We start from the raw sequence: 21412 nt of genomic DNA, 5'->3' as shown, positions 1-21412 counted from the left end.
GGAACCCTGAAAAGACTGAAAAGATCTTCTATTTATCTTAACCGAGGCAATAATGCATAATGTTGGACCTCTGGCTTGTTTGGATTATGTCTAAGATGCATGAAGCATAGTTTATATTAGGAAAGTTCAAATGCCACCTTCATGATGACTGGTTCAATCACTCAGTTTTTCTGTTTTCTTTTGTTTCCCTTTATTTTTCTTGACTTGCTTAGCCTCTGAGGATACAAGAAATCCCAGATTGTTTTAAATTACAGTTTAAGTCCAGGTTGCATGCATCTGGTTTTCAGATCAGAAGCGGTGGCCCACTTTAGTGTGGGGATAGTTTTGAAATGAAATGCTGTTGAAGTAACAAACTGAGGCCATCTGCTCCATGTTTTTGGTCTGACTGAATGACTTTTGTGCCGCAGGGTCCAGGAGGAGCGAAAGGACCTCGAGGTGACCGGGTAAGCAGATGCAAAACTGCTCTCTCTGTGATAAACACGCTAACATGCCACTGAAGTATTTGATCATTTACACTCATGAGGCATCTTTGGCAACGTTTTTGTCAACGTCACCTGACCTGTTAACCTTGGCAGGCCACACCCCTTTGTTTACATTTCCAATGGCACTATTTTTCTTAATTGTAACATATGAGAATGCCTCTGATATCTTTGATACGACAGTGTGGCAGACTTATTCACTGATTTATTTTTACAATTTAAAACACCTTCGTTTTTTCAAAATAAGAGCTTGCGAGATAAAAACAGACAAGCGTCGCCTCCTTAAATCTCAGCAGCTCATCGTTCAATAATAACAGTGTTTACCAACTCATGTCATCTCTGTTTTACAGGGTCCTCCCGGCCCAAATGGAAAAGATGGTTTACCCGGACTTCCTGGCCCCGCTGGCCCCCCTGGTCCCCCTGGACTTGGAGGAGTAAGTAGAGAATAAACAGTCTGCGTAGATGGTGTTTACTGCAAATGTGCTCTAAATAATGCTGATAAAGCATCTTTGAGGAAAAAATGACAAGCCGTTCATAGGAAACAAACACGAAACCAGCCGTAAAAAGCGTATAGCTTCTTTTATTTTTTTGACCTCTGGTTGCCCCTCTCTGTCTCCTTAATTAACCCTGTAATCTTTGACCTTTTTGTCATTTATCCATTTTGGATCAAAGCATTTTAAAAAAAAGAGATACCACATGCCTGGTTACCACTCATTTTGCTCATTTTGTCTGTGTTTAATCCATAAAGCTGCTCGGTGAAAACTTTAGTGTTTTAAGAAACTCTTCAGGTGAATAAAGCGCATGTTTGCAGTAGTCTGTGGCTGCTGATTGTGAGACAAGTTTGAACTACAGGAACTACTGGAACTGGAAATCTAAATTACTTTAGTCTTAATGCCCTTTAGCTATAGAAAAGTGTTTATTATGCATACATAAGTATTAATCTGTGCTTTCTTCTGTTCAACAGAACTTTGCTGCTCAGTACGATGGTGTAAAAGGCCCTGATCCTGGCCCTGGACCCATGGTGAGGACCCCTCTCTTCATTGCCACACAACAACACTAGCCCATATGTCACAAAAACTAATATTTTTACATATATAATTTGGGATGACTACAGTGCATGGAAAGTTTCGTGTATTTCACGTGTTTAAATTTTGATTTCAGTCACCACAAAATGTTTTAATGACAGTCTAACTGAGAGCTGATGATTGATTGTTTACTTCTTTTCTTCTTTTCAGGGTTTGATGGGACCAAGAGGCCCTCCCGGACCTCCTGGAGCTTCTGTAAGTATAAATATGTGCGAAAATTAAACCTATACAACTGTCTTTTTAAAGATTTTTATGACTAAATGCTGCATCTCCTCTCATTCAACAGGGACCTCAAGGACACACAGGACACGCTGGTGAGCCTGGAGAGCCCGGACAGGCCGTAAGATCATCCTCCTAAACATTTACACTTCTTTCAATGTCGACTTAAAAGTTCATCCTGGAGATCTTAATGCTCTGATTTTCTTTCCCAGGGCGCTGTTGGTCCTCGTGGCCCTCCTGGACCTCCTGGCAAAGCTGGAGAAGATGTACGTACACATTAGTGTAACTGCTGTTCAAAATGCAAAATCATTTTTGTTGCCACTCTTCTGTGAATATTTTGCGAGTGGCTGCGGTAGTTCTTTGTTGTGGCCTAAAGTCTATTTCACTGATTCACAGGGTAACAATGGCAGACCTGGCAAGCCCGGAGACAGAGGTGTCCCCGGCCCTCAGGTAAGAGATTTGCACCACGATAACCACAAACAGATATAAGCAAGAAATGGATTTGCAGATGTGAAGTACTTAATATGTTCTTTGTGTTTGATTTGCAGGGTGCTCGTGGATTCCCTGGAACCCCTGGACTTCCAGGAATGAAGGGACACAGAGTGAGTGCTGATTTTTTTTCCCTCTGCTTTAACTTTACCCGATCCTTTGTGGACACCTGAGAGCTCAAACAAAGTGCTAAAAAGAAGAAAGTGGAGGTGGAGACACACCTGTGCTCCTTAGAAATTGCATTGTAATTACCTCCACAGGGAGTGATTATGGACCTAACCTCCTGAATTCCTAATGGATGCCTTGAAGTTCTTAGCCTGTTAACATAACTGGATTGCAAAAGTGCTTCACAGAAAGGTGTTAGGTATTGAACATTTCCTTCCTATGATGGATGGAGACAGATGCAACGCTTTCTATAACCCATGTTTGATTTTATAAATAGCTTTTTTAAGACGTTTTTTAATGTCTCCTATAATATAACCCCTGTTGGACTCTTTTCCTTGTTCTGTTTTATCTCTGGAGCAGTGCACTACAATTTGAATCTATTATCCTTCTCACATGTTGATCTAAACGGTTATATTTATTTATATTTGTATCACATTTCTCATATCTTCACCTGCCTTCATCACTGTGCTCCTATGTTTCAGGGATACACTGGCCTGGATGGACGCAAGGGAGAGCCCGGTGGTGCTGGCCCCAAGGTAAGGTGACAACTAGCTGCTCTATGAATGTATCAAAAACTAAAAACTGTAATTCTTAATAGTTCCCAGTTAATTATTAGTGATAAATTTGAAAATGTTTAGACACATTCCTCATCGTACCATTTTCCCTCCCATAGGGCGAGCCTGGTGCTCATGGAGCTGCTGGAAGCCCTGGACTGGCTGTGAGTTTGAGATTCACCTTTCATGCACAAAAATTTTAGTAAAGACATCTGACTTGGATGTTTGTGACTGTTTGCGTCAGTCAGCATCATGTTCATGGGATGATAATGATGCTGTGGTATAAAAACCTGTACAGGTGATAATTGTAGGTAACTGTCTTGCCTTCAGGGAGCTCGTGGTCTTCCTGGTGAGAGAGGCCGCCCCGGCCCTGCTGGCCCTGCTGGTGCTCGTGGTGCTGATGGCAATGTTGGACCTACTGGCCCTGCTGTGAGTACACACACACTTATAACCCCTTTATCGGTGTTAGAGTGAGAAGATACCACTGAGATGCTTTTTCCTGATTGGACTTCAGCCTGTCTTCATATATAAATCACGATGAATACTGTAATGTGCCATCCTGCCAAGTCAGAAAAGGTTCATTCTTAAATTTTGGACTTTATTATGTGTTCCTGCTTTTCCTTTATTCAGGGACCCCTCGGTGCTGCTGGACCCCCAGGATTTCCCGGTGGCCCCGGCCCCAAGGTGAGTGTGATGCCACTTCCTGTTGCCTCTCAGAGAGGTTCACGATTAGGGTGAAAAAAGGCAGTTTTTATTGCTGTATAGGACAAGTACAACCAGTGCCTGCAAGCTCCTGCCCAATCACATATTCTTATATAGTATCCCCCAGGGGAATTTTGACTGTTAGTACTGCAAACCAAAACAAATACTTAATGCTGCTTAAGCTGCTTTAACTATAAAACCAACAACCACTAGGTAATGTCGGCACACTGTTTGATTGTGGATGTATTTGTGCTGCTGACAGGGAGAGACCGGACCCGTGGGAGCTACTGGCCCATCTGGACCTCAGGGATCTAGAGGCGAGCCCGGACCCAATGGTGCTGTTGGCCCCGTTGGTCCCTCTGTAAGTATACAAGGTTGTTTCCATCAAGGTCACTCTCCGGTCACGTGTAACCACTGTTTCTGTTATTAGTCTTTTAGTTGACTCTGACTCCTATAATTTAGTCATGATTTTAGGGAAGATTGGTGTCATGTTAACATGATCAGTTGAAAATGTGTTTTCTTTAAATAAAATGACTTGACTTTGTTTTCTTGGTCTTTCTCTCCAGGGTAACCCTGGTGCTAATGGCCTGAATGGAGCTAAGGGAGCTGCTGTAAGTATTTGACTTGAGCCAAAAGTGCATACAAATTTCCAGGGTCACACCAAGCTATCTTTATTTTGATATGGTTTGATATAATAGGATGCTATGCTGACCTGTTGACCATACCTGCTGTTTAGGGCACCCCTGGTGTTGCCGGAGCTCCTGGCTTCCCTGGACCAAGAGGAGGACCCGGACCACAGGGACCTCAGGGTGCTGCTGGACCTAGAGGCCTGGGTGTGAGTACACAAGAAACAAAATAGCCACCTGGAAACATTCTCTGTCCTTACGCCCCAGTACTGTCATAATTGTTCACAGATGATTGCTCTTCTGATTAACTGTGTCTGTTTATCTGTCTATTTTAGGGAGATCCTGGTGTTCAGGGTATAAAGGGAGATACTGGTCCCAAAGGAGAACCTGTAAGTTTATGTCCTTATAATCATTTAGAATTTGATCCAAATAAATCTGAAAACCTCTCTGTTGCACATTTAATGACCGTTTTGCTATGTTGTTTCCCTCAGGGTAACTCTGGACCTCAGGGAGCCCCTGGACCTCAGGGTGAGGAAGGCAAGAGAGGACCCACTGGTGAGCTCGGTGCTACTGGGCTTGCTGGTGCCCGTGGAGCTAGAGTGAGTTCCAGCCCGTCATCTTTAATAGTTTGAGCCATAAATGTACTACAGCCGGAGACATTTTACTGGGATCAGCCATTAATTCTATTTGTCTCCTTTAGGGTGCTCCTGGCAGCCGTGGCATGCCTGGTGGTGAGGGAAGAACTGGCCCTGTTGTAAGTATTCAATGATTAAAAAAACTCTTTTTTGCTTGAAATACAGGCAACATTAAGTCTCATAATTTGTCTCATCTGCCCTTTTCATAGGGTATGCCTGGTGCCCGTGGTGCTTCTGGTGCTGCTGGACCTCGTGGACCCCCTGGAGATGCTGGCCGTGCTGGTGAGCCTGGCCCAGCTGGTCTCAGGGTGAGCTTTTTACTAAATCCTGTTCTTGGAAGGTTATAATTCACAGTTTCAGTAAGTTACAGAGACACCTCAAAGTGCAAGTGCATATTTGGCAGTTGTAGTTTTAAAAAAAATATGGAGCTAATATGGAGATGGAAAAAACTCTGAATTTCTAAAGTGAAAGTCTTCATTTCAAGTCTTAATTTTGTAAGAAATTATTAAGTGTTAGATTTACATGAAAACCCTGGATATTCACTGAGAATTTACTTACAAACGTCCATGATTAAAAGAAAAAGAAAACACAGGGCTTCACCTTACAAGGTTATAAAAACCTCATAATGTGTAGACTCAGAGTATCATGCCTGCCTGCCTAATCAAGTTGTAGTTGCAAAGTCTGAACTTTCTATGCAAATTTCCATAAGAAAACTTTAATGGAAAATTCATGGCAGCTATTATTTTCCACAGGGTCTCCCAGGAAGCCCTGGAAGCTCCGGACCCCCAGGAAAGGAGGGACCTTCTGTAAGTAAACCTCAATTTTATTTCATCTATTGTTCCTACTGTTTTGTTTTTTTTTTTACAGTAAATATAATTTCCTGCTGCAATCTTTGTTTGTCGCTCCAGGGTCCTTCTGGACAAGATGGCCGCAGTGGACCTCCAGGCCCAAGTGGACCTAGAGGCCTGTCCGGAAACATTGGTTTCCCTGGACCCAAAGGACCTTCTGTAAGCCTTTTTCTTTTCAAGAATTAAACATGGAACTATATCCTTCTTTGTTTTTCAAGTTAACCTAAATCTGTACTTATTAACTTGCTAACTGCTTTTTGTTTTAGGGTGAGCCTGGCAAGCCTGGAGAGAGGGGAGCCACTGGCCCCACTGGACTGAGAGTAAGTCACAAATGTTATAATATATAAAACTTGAATTTAATTTGGTAATGGCTTCAGTAGTTAAAAGGCATCACTCTCTTTATCCTTGTGTCTAGGGACCCCCTGGACCTGATGGCAACAATGGAGCCACTGGTGCTACTGGACCTGCTGTGCGTGATCTTATGTGCAGCGCATGAGTAGATCTTGATGAATAATAGCCACTGCATTGTCTTTGTCTTCGACTCTGATAACTTGTCTCTTTCTCTCTACAGGGAGGACCTGGTGAGAAGGGAGAGCAGGGACCTTCTGGTGCTCCTGGCTTCCAGGTTTGGATCCATAATTTTCTCTAAATATAGAAAAATGGTGCATGATTTTACAGCCATTTTAAGCTGATTGCTAAAATTTTTGATGCAATTGGAGCTGATGTAGAGTCTTGATATTTTCAGGGTCTGCCTGGACCCGCTGGAAATGCTGGTGAGGCTGGCAAGCCTGGAGACAGAGTAAGTATTTGGAAAACTGTAAAAGCAGCATTATTGAAAATTTAAGTCCACGTCTAACCAAACAAAAATGCCTCTGTAGGGTATCCCAGGAGAGCCAGGACCTGCTGGAGCTGCTGGTGGCAAGGTGAGATCACCTGTCAGTGACATTGTTTTCCAAAACAAATGCAGCAATATAGGATTTTTACACAGTAGCAAAGCCTGTCAAAAGTGCATATGTGTCCAGGTCTATGTGCACTAAATGAATCAAGACCCTTTAATATGTTGTAGGCTTTTCAAACCTTTAAATCTATTGCTATAAAAACATACTCAGAATCAAATATAGAGAACACAAATTAAAATATGCATGTCTGTTTCTCCAGGGAGAGCGTGGTAACCCTGGTGCTGCTGGATCTGCTGGACCTCAGGGACCAATTGGAGCCCGTGGACCTGCTGGAACCCCTGGAGCTGATGGTGGCAAGGTAAGACAGTTCTATTTTTACAGAAATTGATGGAACTTCTGAACATATGTCATGAAACCTGACAGTTCATGGACGTTCTCTGGCCTGTCACGGAATGGTCTTTAAAATGCACTTTCACAGCAATTTCCAGCATTGCTTACTGATCAAAATCTCACTGTTTATGCAGTGATAGCTCTGAGAAACTTTAAAAATTAAGAATTATGTGATAATAAAATCTGTATATAGCTGGAAAATTGAAAACATCAATATTTATGTTGTTCAAATATGAACCCAAGTTTATCCTCTTTGTTTCCAGGGAGAGCCTGGTCCTGCTGGAGCTGCTGGTGCACCTGGACATCAGGGAGCTGGTGGCATGCCCGGAGAGCGTGGAGGTGCTGGTACTCCTGGACCCAAGGGAGAGAAGGTAAGTTCTAGAAATCTGCCACCAGCAAATAAAATGGGTGTAAATGAGGGAGTATTGTTTCTTTGCTGTTGTGCGTCTTACACCCTCTTCCCCTCTCCCAAGGGAGAGCCTGGACACAAAGGCCCTGACGGCAATCCTGGCAGAGATGGTCCCCGTGTAAGTAAAACTCTCCCGTCTTTGTTAGTATGCTTAATGTAAAAACTTTACACATTTATTTCCTCAATTTGAGTGTGTCAGTCATAACCCTGATCTCAGTGTGCTCTCCTCACTTAATCTAGGGTCTGCAAGGACCTGCTGGACCTCCAGGACCCACTGGAGCCAACGGTGATAAGGTAAGTTGATAAAATAGTTGCCATTAAATAAATAATAGAAAGAAACCACCAAATTTAATGTTTTTAGATTATATAGATTCTATAATGCAAACAAACTTTGTTTGATTGGGGTTTTTTAATATTTAATTCATTTTTACAGTATTTAAAAAATGAATGCCAGCAAAAGTATTGAACATAACTCATCCACTGTAGGACCAGTTACCTTAAATAAAAAGCCATTTGCAGACGTTCACACCACTTTCATAATTTTATTGCTCAGTACCTTTATGTGGGACGTCCCACCCCTCTAAAACAGAAATTTTAAGTAGCCGAAACACTGTTATGACTAAAGCTAGAACCTCAACACCGCCATCTAATGGCTATTATGCAAAATAACAGCAATGAGCAACCTGCAATGAAATGTAAGATGACAGTGGTTAACCTAAAAATAATGCAGAAAACAAGTATTCATATTTATTTATTTATTTATTTTTTCATATTTATTACTGGCATTTAAATATTTATTTAAATCAAAATGTAGGAATTTGCAAGTATTTTTTAAATTTGTTTTCCTGAGTGTTTGTGTATGTTGTTCTATAAACACAACCAACAGAGCCAAGAGTACAATAACAAAATTCTTTAAGAAGGAAAATGCTGACTATTTAGAGCATTCTTATAATATATGGCATATTGAAGTATATTCCTACATAAGGGAGCGTGACAAGTCAGTGGATGCTTGGAACAATTGTAAGCTAATAAAATGTTTCCTGTTCTCTCCTCCAGGGTGAGGGTGGTTCCTTCGGACCTGCCGGCCCAGCTGGACCTCGTGGACCCTCTGTGAGTAGCTGCTGATCACTCCTTGTTCCACTAGCTTACATTTGCGTTTAAATATCTCATAGCAGAACCTGGCAAAACACAAGCTTCCATCTTTTAGTTTGAACAGTCTTTTTGACCCCACTGCTTGTTGTCCACAGGGCGAACGTGGAGAGGTTGGACCCGCTGGAGGTCCTGGATTCGCTGGCCCCCCTGTAAGCCCATTTTGAAATTCAGTACCCCATTCCCCATGTCATGTTCAATAGATAAAGATGAGCCAATACTTACATACCACAACCACGCTTGCTACAGGGTGCTGATGGTCAACCTGGAGCAAGAGGAGAGCGTGGACCTTCAGGAGGAAAGGGAGAAGTTGGCCCCTCTGGCCTCGCTGGACCTGCTGGACAGTCTGGACCTGCTGTAAGTACCACTTTCACTGGACATATACACACACAAACACGCATCCAGCAAAGCTAAACAAATTGAGAGAGATCTAACATGATTTCACTGATTTAGCATTACCAGGCATCTATGAGAGTGTTCACAGTGGGATAAAATCAACAGCTATTTCAAAATACTGTTTATGTTTATAGATTAGAGGGGAGCAGTCTTGATATGACACTGACTTTGATTTCTTCTTCCGGTATCTAGGGTCCTGCTGGCCCTGGTGGACCTCCTGGTGCTCGTGGAGACAATGGACCTTCTGTGAGTATTCAAACATACAAATAAACAGCTTTACCAGCCACACACGACACTCTCATGAATGCACTCATTAACTCCGTGGGCTTAAAAGCAACCATAGCATGCAGTGAGTAGGAGTTCCAATCAAAGCTGTTAGGAACTTTAAAAAAGGCAACATTAAAACATGAGATTAAGCCACTTATCAGTTATTTCTTGTACTGCCCTTTTTAAAATGTTTATATTTTTTAATATAAGCCCAAATAGGAACTAGTTTGTACTAGTGAGTCAATATTGTGTGCATTTGTGTAAATTTATGCACATAACCGCACAGTATCACTGTTTTAACTTAGCAGACTTTGTCAGCTTTTGATCTGTTCATTTTCCAGTGTTTCCTCTAAATCACTCAAATGTATTTTAATGGTAACACCAAAGGCAATTTTATTCATACAGCACATTTCGCTATTCGCTACATGTAAAATCAATCTGCTTGACATTAAAGATAAAAACACAAAAAATCCTTTTATCTTTGGAATGACTTAAGGAAATAAAAACAATAAAACTAATTCTACAAAGACATATAATATAAGTTAGCATGCACACACGCACAAGCATACACACTCATACAGTGTAAGTGTAAGCCTGTAAGAGGTTTTTAGTCCATTTTTGAATGCAGGCACAGGTGTAACTGACCTCAGGTCAGGGGTCAGGTTGTTTTTGAAGAGCATCACATTAACTGAAAGCAACCTCGGCACTCATTTATATCTCATTCTGGGACCAGTTAAAAGATTACCTGAGAGGTACGACTGGTTTATAGACACTAAACAAGTCAAAGATGTGTTGGAGGACCAAACCAAAGAGCTTTATGAACTCATAGATTTAAACGGTAATTTCATGTTAAACTGGAAACCAATAAAGTGACTTCAGTATTAGGGTGTTATGTTCACATTTGCGTGTACATGTAAGGCTCTGGCTGCTGCATTCTGAACGAATATAAGTAGTTATACTGATAATTCTGACAGTTCTGCAAATAGAGCGTTACAGCAGTCTAACCTGTTTGATATGAATGAATGGATCATATCCTCAAAGTCAGTTTGAGAGAAGTATTTTCTAACTTTTGATCAATTTAGGTGGCAGAAAGCAGTCCTGGTGACCTTATTAACATGACAATCAAAACTGAGATAACTGTAAAAAAATAATGCCCAGGGTTCTAACCTGCTCGCTGTGTTTGAGAAAAAGCGGTGATAAATATTAACAGATTTTCCATCTTGAATTTTAGACCAACAACAAATATTTCCATCGAGTTTCTGCTCAGTTCAGAAAGGTTTCTAGACAACCAGCAAATAATGTCATCAAAGGATCTTATGGATTTGAAGAACTGCTGATTGAATTTTGTATTTGTGCAGATCTAAAACTATGTGTATCGTGTCTTAACTCTCAGCCCAGCTACACACACAAACGTAGACACAACAAACATTTTGAATGACCTCTGCTTAACCACTGTGTGTGTTTCTGGTCAGGGTCTGACTGGTTTCCCTGGTGCTGCCGGCAGAGTTGGTGCTGCTGGTCCTGTTGTAAGTATAGATTTTGCATTTACTAATAAATTACATTTTAGTAATAACCTCAAACATACAAACTGACTTGACATGACCCCTCGTTCCTTCTCTTCCCCTCTCAGGGTATTGTTGGACCCCCTGGCCCCGCTGGTCCCTCTGGTAAGGATGGACCTCGTGGTCCCCGTGGTGATGCTGGTCCCACTGGTTCTTCTGGAGAGTCCGGAATGATTGGACCATCTGGTCTTGCTGGAGAGAAGGGACCCAGTGGAGAGTCTGGCCCCCCTGTAAGTTATAGCCCTCTTGAAATTGTGGTGCACTGAAACTTTGAGGACACTTTAGTGGCATCCTTGCTTATACCGCTGATGTGCATATATAGATCTTAAGAACTGCATCCTCAGCTCTTAAATGTGTGACTGATGATGTATTTTAGGGTCCTCCTGGTGCTCCTGGAACTTCTGGTCCTCTTGGACTTCAGGGATTCGTTGGTCTGCCTGGTTCTAGAGGAGATCGTGGTACACCTGGTGCTGCTGGTGGTGTGGTAAGTAGAAACTAGTTCTGATTATACCACGAAAAAAAAATTACCTGTTTGATGAACCACTGAATGTGTATTATCATTCAGAAAGTGTTGGTCAATTCAAACCATGGACAACAAATTTTAAATATGCATGGACAACAGTGCTAGTCCAGACGACAGACCATAATTTCCATTTTGGAGGATGTCTCAGAAAGACCACATGCACTTTTGATAATGGGAAGATCCCTCGTCCCCAAAAGTCTGAACATACACAGCATCCATGTTATTGGTTGGCTATATTTGACCCACTGATTTTCTCTGTGTCATATCCCAGGGAGAGCCTGGTAGAGTTGGACCTGCTGGTCCCCCTGGAGCCCGTGGAGCCCCTGGCAACATTGGCCTGCCTGGTATGACCGGACCCCAGGGAGAGGCTGGACGTGAGGTAAAGACTTGTAACCCCTACTACCGATCTATGAATGATTTATAGAGAGTGCTAAAATAATATAATTATGTGTTCTGTATTTTCTGTGATATATTTGCTTTAAAAAAAATCACATAACATTTTAAAATAGTAAGCCTGTTAAACTTTTATATAAACTTCTCTGTTCTTTACAATCCACAGGGCAACACTGGTAACGATGGACCTCCTGGTCGTCCTGGTGCTGCTGGATTGAAGGTAATGCCCTGTCGTGTACCTTAAGCCATTATCATGCACAGAACACACACACACACATATATATATATATATATATATATATATATATATATATATATATATATATATATATATATATATATATATATATATACACTATGTTTTATTAACCAACTTCCACCGTGACCCACCGTGCTTAGGGAGACCGTGGTGAGCCTGGATCTGCTGGCGCCATGGGACTTGCTGGTGCCCCTGGACCTGCTGGACCCACTGGAGCTGCCGGCAGACCTGGAAACCGTGGAGAGGCTGTAAATATTCTAATCATTAAATTCCCAATATAAGCAAAATTGTTTACTGGGTACTTTTATCTACAATCGTCTGCTTGTTTCACTTTTTTTCCTGTCCCTAGGGCCCATCAGGTTCCTCTGGAGCTGTTGGCCCCGCTGGAGCTAGAGGTGCCCCTGTAAGTATAATACACTAGCAAAGCAAATGAAATTACAAAAGGAATGCACCACAATATGTTTATGCCTGTGTCTTTGTTCAATGTAGGGACCTGCTGGACCTCGTGGTGAGAAGGGAGTTGCTGGAGACAGGGGAGAGAGAGGCATGAAGGGTCTGCGTGGACATCCTGGTCTCCAGGGAATGCCTGGACCTTCTGTGAGTGGCTGCACAGCAGCATAATGCACAAGAACTGTATGAATACTCAGCCCCATTATGCTCATAAACAATGCTTCAATACAGATTCCAGTAGCATTTGCAGGGCAATGTAATCACGGAGAGGAAAGACTTGTTGTCACTAAAATGCCACTGAGTGATGTGTTTTCTTTTACCACAGGGACCTTCCGGTGACACTGGTGCTGCTGGAGCTCATGGACCTTCTGGACCCAGAGTGAGTAGAATCCCAGCAGCTTGCTTATTTTTTTTTCTTCTACATGCATCGAAGATCATCTGTGCATGCCCTATTGAAAAGTTTCACCGTTAGTGAGAAATAAGTGTATGTAGCTCCTAGCTCCTAGCCACTCCTACCCACATACACTCCTGCTATTTTTGACAGAGCACCTTTAATTTGTAGATTAATAAAACCACAAATGTTTGTGTGATGTGATTTCTTTAGGGACCTGCTGGACCCCATGGACCCGTTGGTAAGGATGGCAGACCTGGTGCCCATGGTACTATGGGTGCTCCTGGTCCTCGTGGACCCAATGGATACACCGGACCAGTGGTAAGTTTGCCTTTATATCAACAGCTTCATCACCTTCTTAAATACTGCAACTTTTATTTTGCACCCTGGACAGTTTAGTGCTATTACAGAACTGTTCTTTACACATCACTCCATTGTCTTATCCATGTTAGGGTCCTCCCGGACCTCCCGGTCTGCCTGGACCTCCCGGCCCTGCTGGTGGTGGATACGATGTCTCCGGAGGATATGATGAGTACAGAGCTGACCAGCCTGCTCTGAGAGCCAAGGACTACGAGGTTGATGCCACCATCAAGTCTCTCAACACTCAGATCGAGAACCTGCTCACCCCTGAGGGATCCAGGAAGAACCCTGCCCGCACCTGCCGTGACATCAAGCTCAGCCACCCTGACTGGAGCAGCGGTAAGCTTGGCTTCAGCTCCTCAAAATAATAGCAAAGTGCCACTGTTACTATGTTCTGAAGCATTTACAGAGGCCATGCGTGTAACTGACCTACTCCAGTTAATGCGACTCTCTGCTTTTCCTGAAGGATTCTACTGGATCGACCCCAACCAGGGCTGCACCAACGATGCCATCAAGGTCTTCTGCGACTTCACCACCCGTGAGACCTGCATCTACGCCCACCCTGAGAGCATCGCCCGCAAGAACTGGTACAGAAGCACCGAGAACAAGAAGCACGTCTGGTTCGGTGAGACCATCAACGGTGGCACTGAGGTGAGAGAGCAGGCAACTTGCATCATGTGAAATGAAAACAAGCTTAACCTCTACAGGAAACACTCACTGGTTCTTTCCTTCCTGCAGTTCACCTACAACGATGAGACCCTCAGCCCCCAGAGCATGGCCACCCAGCTGGCCTTCATGCGCCTGCTGTCCAACCAGGCCAGCCAGAACATCACCTACCACTGCAAGAACAGCGTTGCCTACATGGACGGTGAGAGCGGCAGCCTGAAGAAGGCCATGGTACTCCAGGGCTCCAACGATGTGGAGCTGAGAGCTGAGGGCAACAGCCGCTTCACCTTCTCCGTGCTAGAGGACGGCTGCACTGTGAGTAGCATTGCTGTTACGTTTCAGTCTGCTTCGCAGCTTTGTGACTTGTGTTGTTAAACCTCTGCTCCAATACTCAACCTCTCTTTTCCTCCGATTTACTCCTGCAGACACACACTGGTGAGTGGAGCAAGACAGTGATCGAGTACAGAACAAATAAACCATCTCGCCTCCCCATCCTCGACATTGCACCTTTGGACATTGGTGGAGCTGATCAGGAGTTTGGTTTGGACATTGGCCCAGTCTGTTTCAAATAAATAGACTCATGATAAATTAACACCGGAAAAAAAAGAGAGGAAGAACGAAAAAAAAAACAAAATCTCTGCCCTTCTATCTGTGTTCGTTTTTTTTTTTTTATACTGAATGCTGATTTCTCTCTGCGCATCCACTTGCTTACGATGGGCAACTATCGGAGAGGACTGAACGGACTGATCGGAGCGTTGGTGCAATGCAAAATAAATACAGCAACCCAAAGGGACGCGGGAATACACCTTGTTGTGGGACATCATGTCATCCTTTTGTAAAAAATAAAAGAAGTGTAATAAAAACGCTGAAAGTATGCATCACTTTGTGGTCTTTGTATATCTTCCAAAGAGGAGGTTTAAAACCACAATTTCCATGAAAAAAGGTTTAAACTACCTCATGCCTGTACCTAAAGAAAATACTATTACCAAAACCTGGGTCCACAACCGAGATGTTATGATTTCTAATGCTTCAAGCTTTGTCCCGTATCGGAAGGTGCTCGGTTACTTGAAGCAAAGATCTATGGTGCTAATATGCAGCTGTTGACCAAACCACTTTTTTAACTGTATTATTTTGTATTGACCTTTAAGGAGTCTTGCAATCTTCCCCTGATATTCCTCCATTCTAAGCAGGTGGAATGAGTCTAAACCTGATGTCTTGTTTGGGTTTTTATTCTTTTGTTTTCTTTTTTTCTAGATTTTATTTTTCTTTGTTTGTTTGTTTGTTTTTCCTTCAGGCTTTTTCACTCTTCCAATCCCACACCCAGTGTTCATTCTGACAGCACATAATTCATCTCGTTCTGAATGGTTTTTTTAAGGCGGCCTCTCTCTCAAAAAATGACACAACAAAGTCTATTGTACCTATTTTGTATATGTGAGATGTTTAAATAAATTGTGAAAAGTTCTGAAATAAAGCATGTCCAATGTTCCAAAACACACTACGCAGTGACTTAAGTGCTTTCGTGTTTTAAGGACACCGATGAAGGTGTGTCACTGTAGTTTGGTTCTAGTTTGGCTGATGATTTACATATCATCACTGACTTTAAACATCTTCCTATTGTGGAAGCACAGCAGTGTCCTCATTCACATCCCCCACCTTTTTTTTTTTTACCCTGCTTTCCAACGGTACATTCAATTTTAATGTACAGTAAATTTCTGTTTACACTGTCCATGCCAATGTGTGATTACTAAAGTGCATTGTTCCTTGTAAATATGCATCCTCTCATGTTGCTTTTTTTCCTTGCATAATACAGCTTTTGCATCCAAATAAATCTCTGTGATTTGGATTCAAGGCTTGCAGTCATGCGTGAACATAGTCATAAGTCAGTCTCAGTTAAGAATACGGCAGTTCTGGAGATAAATAGGTGTTTCACTCAGGGTGATGGTGTATGAGATCAGCTGCAACACCTTCTGCAACCACTAGAAGGCAGTGTGGCGTGCATTTACGAGAGTATCTTCTTCATGTCCAGTTCATTTAGGCTACGTCCACACGTACACGGGTAAGGACACTTTAAATACCTGTAGGTGGCAAGGTTATTATAGTTAACTAAATTTAAACTAAAAACTAAAATCAGATGTGGAAAAAACATTTTACTGAACAAAAATAAAACTAAAAACTAGACTTTGGGGGGGGGGGGAATAAAACCAATTAAACAATTTTGTGAACTTGAAAATCTGTCATTGAAAGACTCTGGATATCTACAATACTACAACAAACTAAGACTTAACTGCTTTCAAAAAGTTATATGTTTTTACTGCAATACCTTTATTAATTTTCCCCAGTCTGGCTTTGACACATGGACTCAATATTGTAATAACAAATAAAAACTAAAACTGACACTGAAACTAACAACTGAAACTAAACATTTCAAACAACAAAAACTAAATTGAAACAAGAATATCCGCTCTGGAAACTCACTGAGACTAAACTGAATTAAAACAAAAAGTCAAAACAAAATAAAAAGAAAAAGAATACTAATTAGAAAATATAAAACTACAACAACTCTGATGGGTGCATGGGAAATTAGACAGAAGAGTATGATTTATACATTATCCAATCATTTATGCATACAATTGATTATTAACAGTACAGAAATCAGGCTGTGGGTCCTTTAGATGTCATGCTGACGTCCAAACAAATGATGATTACACAACGTAAAGTTGTGTAATCATCATTTTAAGAAAATAAAAGTTCATTTACTTTCCAGGTCTTCTTAACATGCTTAACACTTCTATGTCAGTTCAGGATTCTGTAATGTTTCTTCTACTTTATTTAATGTCCCACTTTATTTATATACCAGTTTATGTAGTAAATGTTATATTACAGATAGATGATTAAATCCCGAGACAATCAAACCACTGAGATGTTTATTAAAATATAAAGTAAGCTGAAATTATAGAAAGAAGAAGAAGAAAGTTTTCACACGAATCTATTCAGTGTGGTGAAACACTAAGTACACCCTTCCTACTTCCAAAGGAGTTAAGAGTGTAGCAGCAGTCAAGTGTTGCTAATCAAAACCACTTGATTACATGATCATCAGCAAGTGTGAGCTCCTCTATAAAGGTACAACTTTAGGCGGTTTGCAGGTCTGGACCGATTAGCTGTGTGACAATACAATGCTGAAATCTTCCCAGGAGCGGAAGTCCCAGCAAATTCACCCCAAGGGCAGGCTGCACAATGCTCAGAGATATTCAAGCATGGTTTCTTTGAAGGGTACCAACAGAATGGATTAAGTTTGCAAAACCAGACATCCGGAGCCATTTCCTTTGGACATACAAGATCATGGTTATAATGCATAATCCAACAGCCCAGTCATACCAGCTGTTAAGCATGGTGGTGGAGGGGTGATGATCTGGGCTTGTTTTGCAGACACAGCATTAAGCTTGTTGTGGACCCCTGGACATAAATGCAGAGCACAATGTAAGACTAAAGGATGTTTTATTAAAAGAGTCTTTCTTTCAGTCGGTCCCTCAGGGGGTTGAAGGCGTCAGCAACAGGCGTCAGGACAGAGGAGGCGAAGACAAGTAGAGCAACAGCAATAGATTGCATGTGAGTATTACAGGAGCCGAGCTTGTTTACTGCATGCTGGTGTCAACTGAGGAAAAACACCGCCCTCTTAAAGTCACGCCCCAATCAGCTCAACAGCAGGTAAATCAGGAATGTCTTCCCGGTGCGTGATTAGTAGGGCAGAGATCCCAGCGATGCGCCGCCTCTGCAGCATAGCACGCAACATTCCCCACACTCATGTCAACTGAGGACGGAAAGAGATCGCAAAAAGAGGGAGAGAGAGACGGGTGAGTCAGCTGAGGACAGTCTGGGCAACTTGGAGGCATTAAGTTGATTGTGAATTCCTCTGTATGCCAAAGTATTCTAGAGTCAAATATGAAGCCATCTGTCTGACATCTGAAGCCTGGCCAAACGTGGGACATACAAAAAGCCAGTGACCCCCAAAGCACAGGAGCAAATCTACAGCAGAATGGCTGAAAAAGAATTTTAAAAAAATGTTGTGTTGCAACTGCCCGGTCAAAAGTCCAGACTTCAACCTGACTGAAATGCTGTGGCAGGCATTTAACAGAGCTGCACAGAGAGCTGTGTAGATAATCGTTGGAGCAAAAAGACAACAACAAAAAGCAAACAAAGAAAAAAGAAACAAAAAACCCCAAAAACTTAGCTGTGCACAGGGCTGGACTGGGACAAAAAATCAGCCCGGGCATTTTGACTAGAGACCGGCCCACCAGGTATTATAGGAAAAACCATAAATCCTTTGAATGAAAACAAACGCTGTTGTCACAGTGATGTTCACTGTCTTGTTGGTATATGGTAAATGGCCTGTATTTGTATAGCGCTTTTCTAGTCCCTAAGGACCCCAAAGCGCTTTACACAACCTGTCATCCACCCATTCACACACACATTCACACACTGGTGATGGCAAGCTACAATGTAGCCACAGCCACCCTGGGGCGCACTGACAGAGGCGAGGCTGCCGGACACTGGCGCCACCGGGCCCTCTGACCACCACCAGTAGGCAACGGGTGAAGTGTCTTGCCCAAGGACACAACGACCAAGACTGTCCAAGCCGGGGCTCGAACCGGCAACCTTCCGATTACAAGGCGAACTCCCAACTCTTGAGCCACGATCGCCCCCACGATATATGTATCTTAAACTTAAACCTACACCATCCTCCTATTGTGGTATTCTAAACAGTACCCGAAAGTAGACTGCTTGGTCGAGTTAACCTCCTGAACTATCTACACATGGTGAAAACCTGAAATTAAGACAGAGAAGACTAGAGGTGAGACATGATCATTACTGATTACTGATGACAGATTTAGATATATTTTCATAAACCATACATTTGCCACATCAATAAACAGCATGGCAGGGCAAAATATTTTTTCTAACATGGCAACCTTTAAAAAGTGAAAGGAGATAGAAAGACAGGTGAGAAAGAATAGAACTAATTGACTTTTTGATGGCATTTTACACACAGTACTGGTACAGTATCTAGAAAATGTGGGAAAATACTGGCATCATATACAGTACTTAGCTACTTCTGAAGAAATTATGATGGGACCCTAAAAAAAATTACTATGTACAATAATGGATTTCTATACATTTTACATCAGATGAAAACGTAAGATTCAGATAATTATTTGTTAAAAGCGAGACATTTTAAATGAGAATAAGAAAGAAAAGTATTTCTTTGTGCCCCCCTTTCCCTGTTAATGCCCTACCTGGCCCCTGGCAAAACTTTGCTAGACCCGCCCCTGCACAGTTACCAGCTGTCAGCTACATAAAAAAAGGATCCTGGTGTTATTTGTGTCTCAGAAACAGTTCCTAACTTCCCTTCAACTCAATCATGTCACCTAAAAGGTAAACCTGTTTCTCCATCACCTGTTCAGCTCTGATGATCCAGTAAGGACATCTCCTGGTTTCATCTTCATGTTTCCCTCTCACCAGATATCCAGACATCATGACCAGCAGCTTTTACAGCTGTGGCTCTAGCAAACATCAGCTGATACTAGGAATTAATATTAAATAAATTCTAACAACAGCTGATCAAGCTTAAATGTGCTGCTATTGTTTAACGCGACCTCCGCTGGTTTTATGTTTCTGACGCAAAGTGGGCGATAAACAAACAAGAGAGAAAAGCCGATCAGCTGATCATTGATCAGTTTCATGATTGAAGTAGAAACAGGAGAGGGAGGGGGGAGAATGAATGAAGAAGAGGCAGCTGTGCAGCAAAGACACAGAATAACTCCAGCTTTGTGTCTTTTTCATTGTAGCTGAAGTACAGGACAAACTGGGTTCCTTTTCACCTCAATACGAAACCCGTAATATTTTCTCTGAATACGAGACGATTCCGTTTTTTACGGGACGGTTGGAAACTCTAATAACTAACCTTATAAATAAAATAAGATAAAACAAGTTTAACATCAGTAACATCAAAGCACCCGCCCAGCTGTATATAAACTCTGTCATGCTAGTTAGTACACAGTACAAGTTATTGTAACTGACTGTTAAAAGTCAGCATAACGAAAATAAACTCCACCTAAACTTGGTTTATATCTGACCCAGATAGACTGCAGGTCATTCTTACCTGAAGTTCAGTTTACCGTCTCAGGTCTCTGCTCCTTCTGCCTTTCTGTCATCCACCTGCCAGCGTGTTGCATCTGCTGGCCTCCACCACTTGCTAATGTTACTGAATCTGTGGAAGCTCTGCGATAGCCACCACCAAACAATTGAGTTATTTTTACACATCTCCCAGCATCTGGCCAATCCACCACCTTTCAGTGTTTATACCGTTATGGAAAAAAAACAAAAAACCCATCGTCCCACCGGGCAAATGCCCGGTATGCCCGATGGCCAGTCCAGCTATGGCTGTGCATCAAATTGGCGACCTGTCTGGGACGGCCCACAACTCTGATAAGGATAAGCGGAAGAGAATGGATGGGTGGAAAGAAAAGAAAACTGTTGTTGGGCCAGTTTTGTCTCCTTTGTTGTTCTGTCCATGAGATTCAGAGATAGGAAATGTGCAGTGAAACAAATTCAAAGTGAACCTGAAGCTGCATGTATACTGTAAATTAAACTTGTGTAATTTTTATCAGATATGATTAAATTCCTGCTTTCATCAATGTAAGGTAAAGGTAATTCAACAATATTCATAAGCATGTGTGCCTACAGTGGCACACCATTATGTCGCACCTTTGAAATTGACTGGTTTTCTGCCTGAACTGGCTACATACTCTGAATAGATTTACACCTGATCTTCAGTTTCCCCAGAAACCCGAAGAAGCTCAGGAGACTCAGATGTAAGATTTAGAAATATATACCATGTTCTCAGATTCTTTGAAACCTTTCTATTAAGTAGAGAGACCTTCTTCTTTGTTTCTAACCTCTAAGTTCAGTATGTAGCTCACTGAATTGTAGTAACGTCACTATTTTTTGGAAATAAAAACATATATTGTGCATATTGGGTATGCTGTGCAAATCAGTTATTTAGTGATCATTAATATGTGTTTAGAATTTACTTGATAGGTTAAAAAGTACCTGTAGGAGTATTAGTACTAGCAATACTGGCCCTGTAGTTACTTGGTATCGATCTACAGCAAAATCTGCACTACAGAGCCACTTTGATACTCTCTAATTTAAAAAAAAAACCCAAAAAAAACCCCTAAACTTGATGTCTGGTTTTTGTTTGAACCCATTACTACTACTTCGTCTTTTACTCTTCCACACAGTCAACTGTGTGTAAAAGTGTGTATAAATAAATGTAACAGGTTTGACACACTTGCACAATCATGGATACATGCAGTTAAGCCGGTTTACTTACATCTAACGCATGACACCTAACAGCCCGCCCCTCCACCCTAAACTACAGGTTAATTATTAATTTTTTTTATGCAAAGCCACGCCTTCTTCCAACAGTGCAAACTAAT

At 41.9% G+C, this 21412-nt stretch overlaps 1 protein-coding gene across 1 annotated transcript; it reads left to right on the top strand.

Moving 5' to 3' along the window:
* The first annotated feature begins 293 nt into the window (after positions 1 to 293).
* col1a2 (collagen, type I, alpha 2) lies at positions 294 to 15411 on the top strand. The gene is made up of 48 exons (XM_080862387.1): positions 294 to 443; positions 830 to 913; positions 1444 to 1500; positions 1715 to 1759; positions 1851 to 1904; positions 1996 to 2049; positions 2180 to 2233; positions 2332 to 2385; positions 2920 to 2973; positions 3111 to 3155; positions 3322 to 3420; positions 3622 to 3675; positions 3956 to 4054; positions 4260 to 4304; positions 4430 to 4528; positions 4655 to 4708; positions 4811 to 4918; positions 5020 to 5073; positions 5164 to 5262; positions 5707 to 5760; positions 5863 to 5961; positions 6069 to 6122; positions 6218 to 6271; positions 6374 to 6427; positions 6548 to 6601; positions 6681 to 6725; positions 6961 to 7059; positions 7355 to 7462; positions 7565 to 7618; positions 7741 to 7794; positions 8557 to 8610; positions 8748 to 8801; positions 8899 to 9006; positions 9238 to 9291; positions 10785 to 10838; positions 10943 to 11104; positions 11251 to 11358; positions 11669 to 11776; positions 11957 to 12010; positions 12190 to 12297; positions 12399 to 12452; positions 12539 to 12646; positions 12825 to 12878; positions 13104 to 13211; positions 13343 to 13589; positions 13717 to 13901; positions 13989 to 14231; positions 14342 to 15411. Exons 1-48 carry the CDS (start codon positions 390 to 392, stop codon positions 14486 to 14488), a joined length of 4005 nt encoding a protein of 1334 aa, XP_080718513.1. The 5' UTR covers positions 294 to 389; the 3' UTR covers positions 14489 to 15411.
* Positions 15412 to 21412: the final 6001 nt, after the last annotated feature.

The sequence above is a fragment of the Rhamphochromis sp. 'chilingali' genome, assembly GCF_963969265.1.
Source record: "Rhamphochromis sp. 'chilingali' genome assembly, chromosome: 17".
In the NCBI taxonomy this organism is placed as follows: Eukaryota; Metazoa; Chordata; class Actinopteri; order Cichliformes; family Cichlidae; genus Rhamphochromis; species Rhamphochromis sp. 'chilingali'.
The sequence above is the reverse complement of the archived record's forward strand: the minus strand, read 5'-3'. Positions and strand labels throughout refer to the sequence as shown.

Bases quoted from the DNA above. Each gene is read 5' to 3' on its own strand.
- col1a2 (XM_080862387.1), top strand. From the start codon at position 390: ATGACTTTTGTGCCGCAGGGTCCAGGAGGAGCGAAAGGACCTCGAGGT. The intron at 2,386-2,919 runs GTGAGTGCTGAT...CCTATGTTTCAG, and splicing joins CAGGAATGAAGGGACACAGA to GGATACACTGGCCTGGATGG. The intron at 6,428-6,547 runs GTTTGGATCCAT...TGATATTTTCAG, and splicing joins CTGGTGCTCCTGGCTTCCAG to GGTCTGCCTGGACCCGCTGG.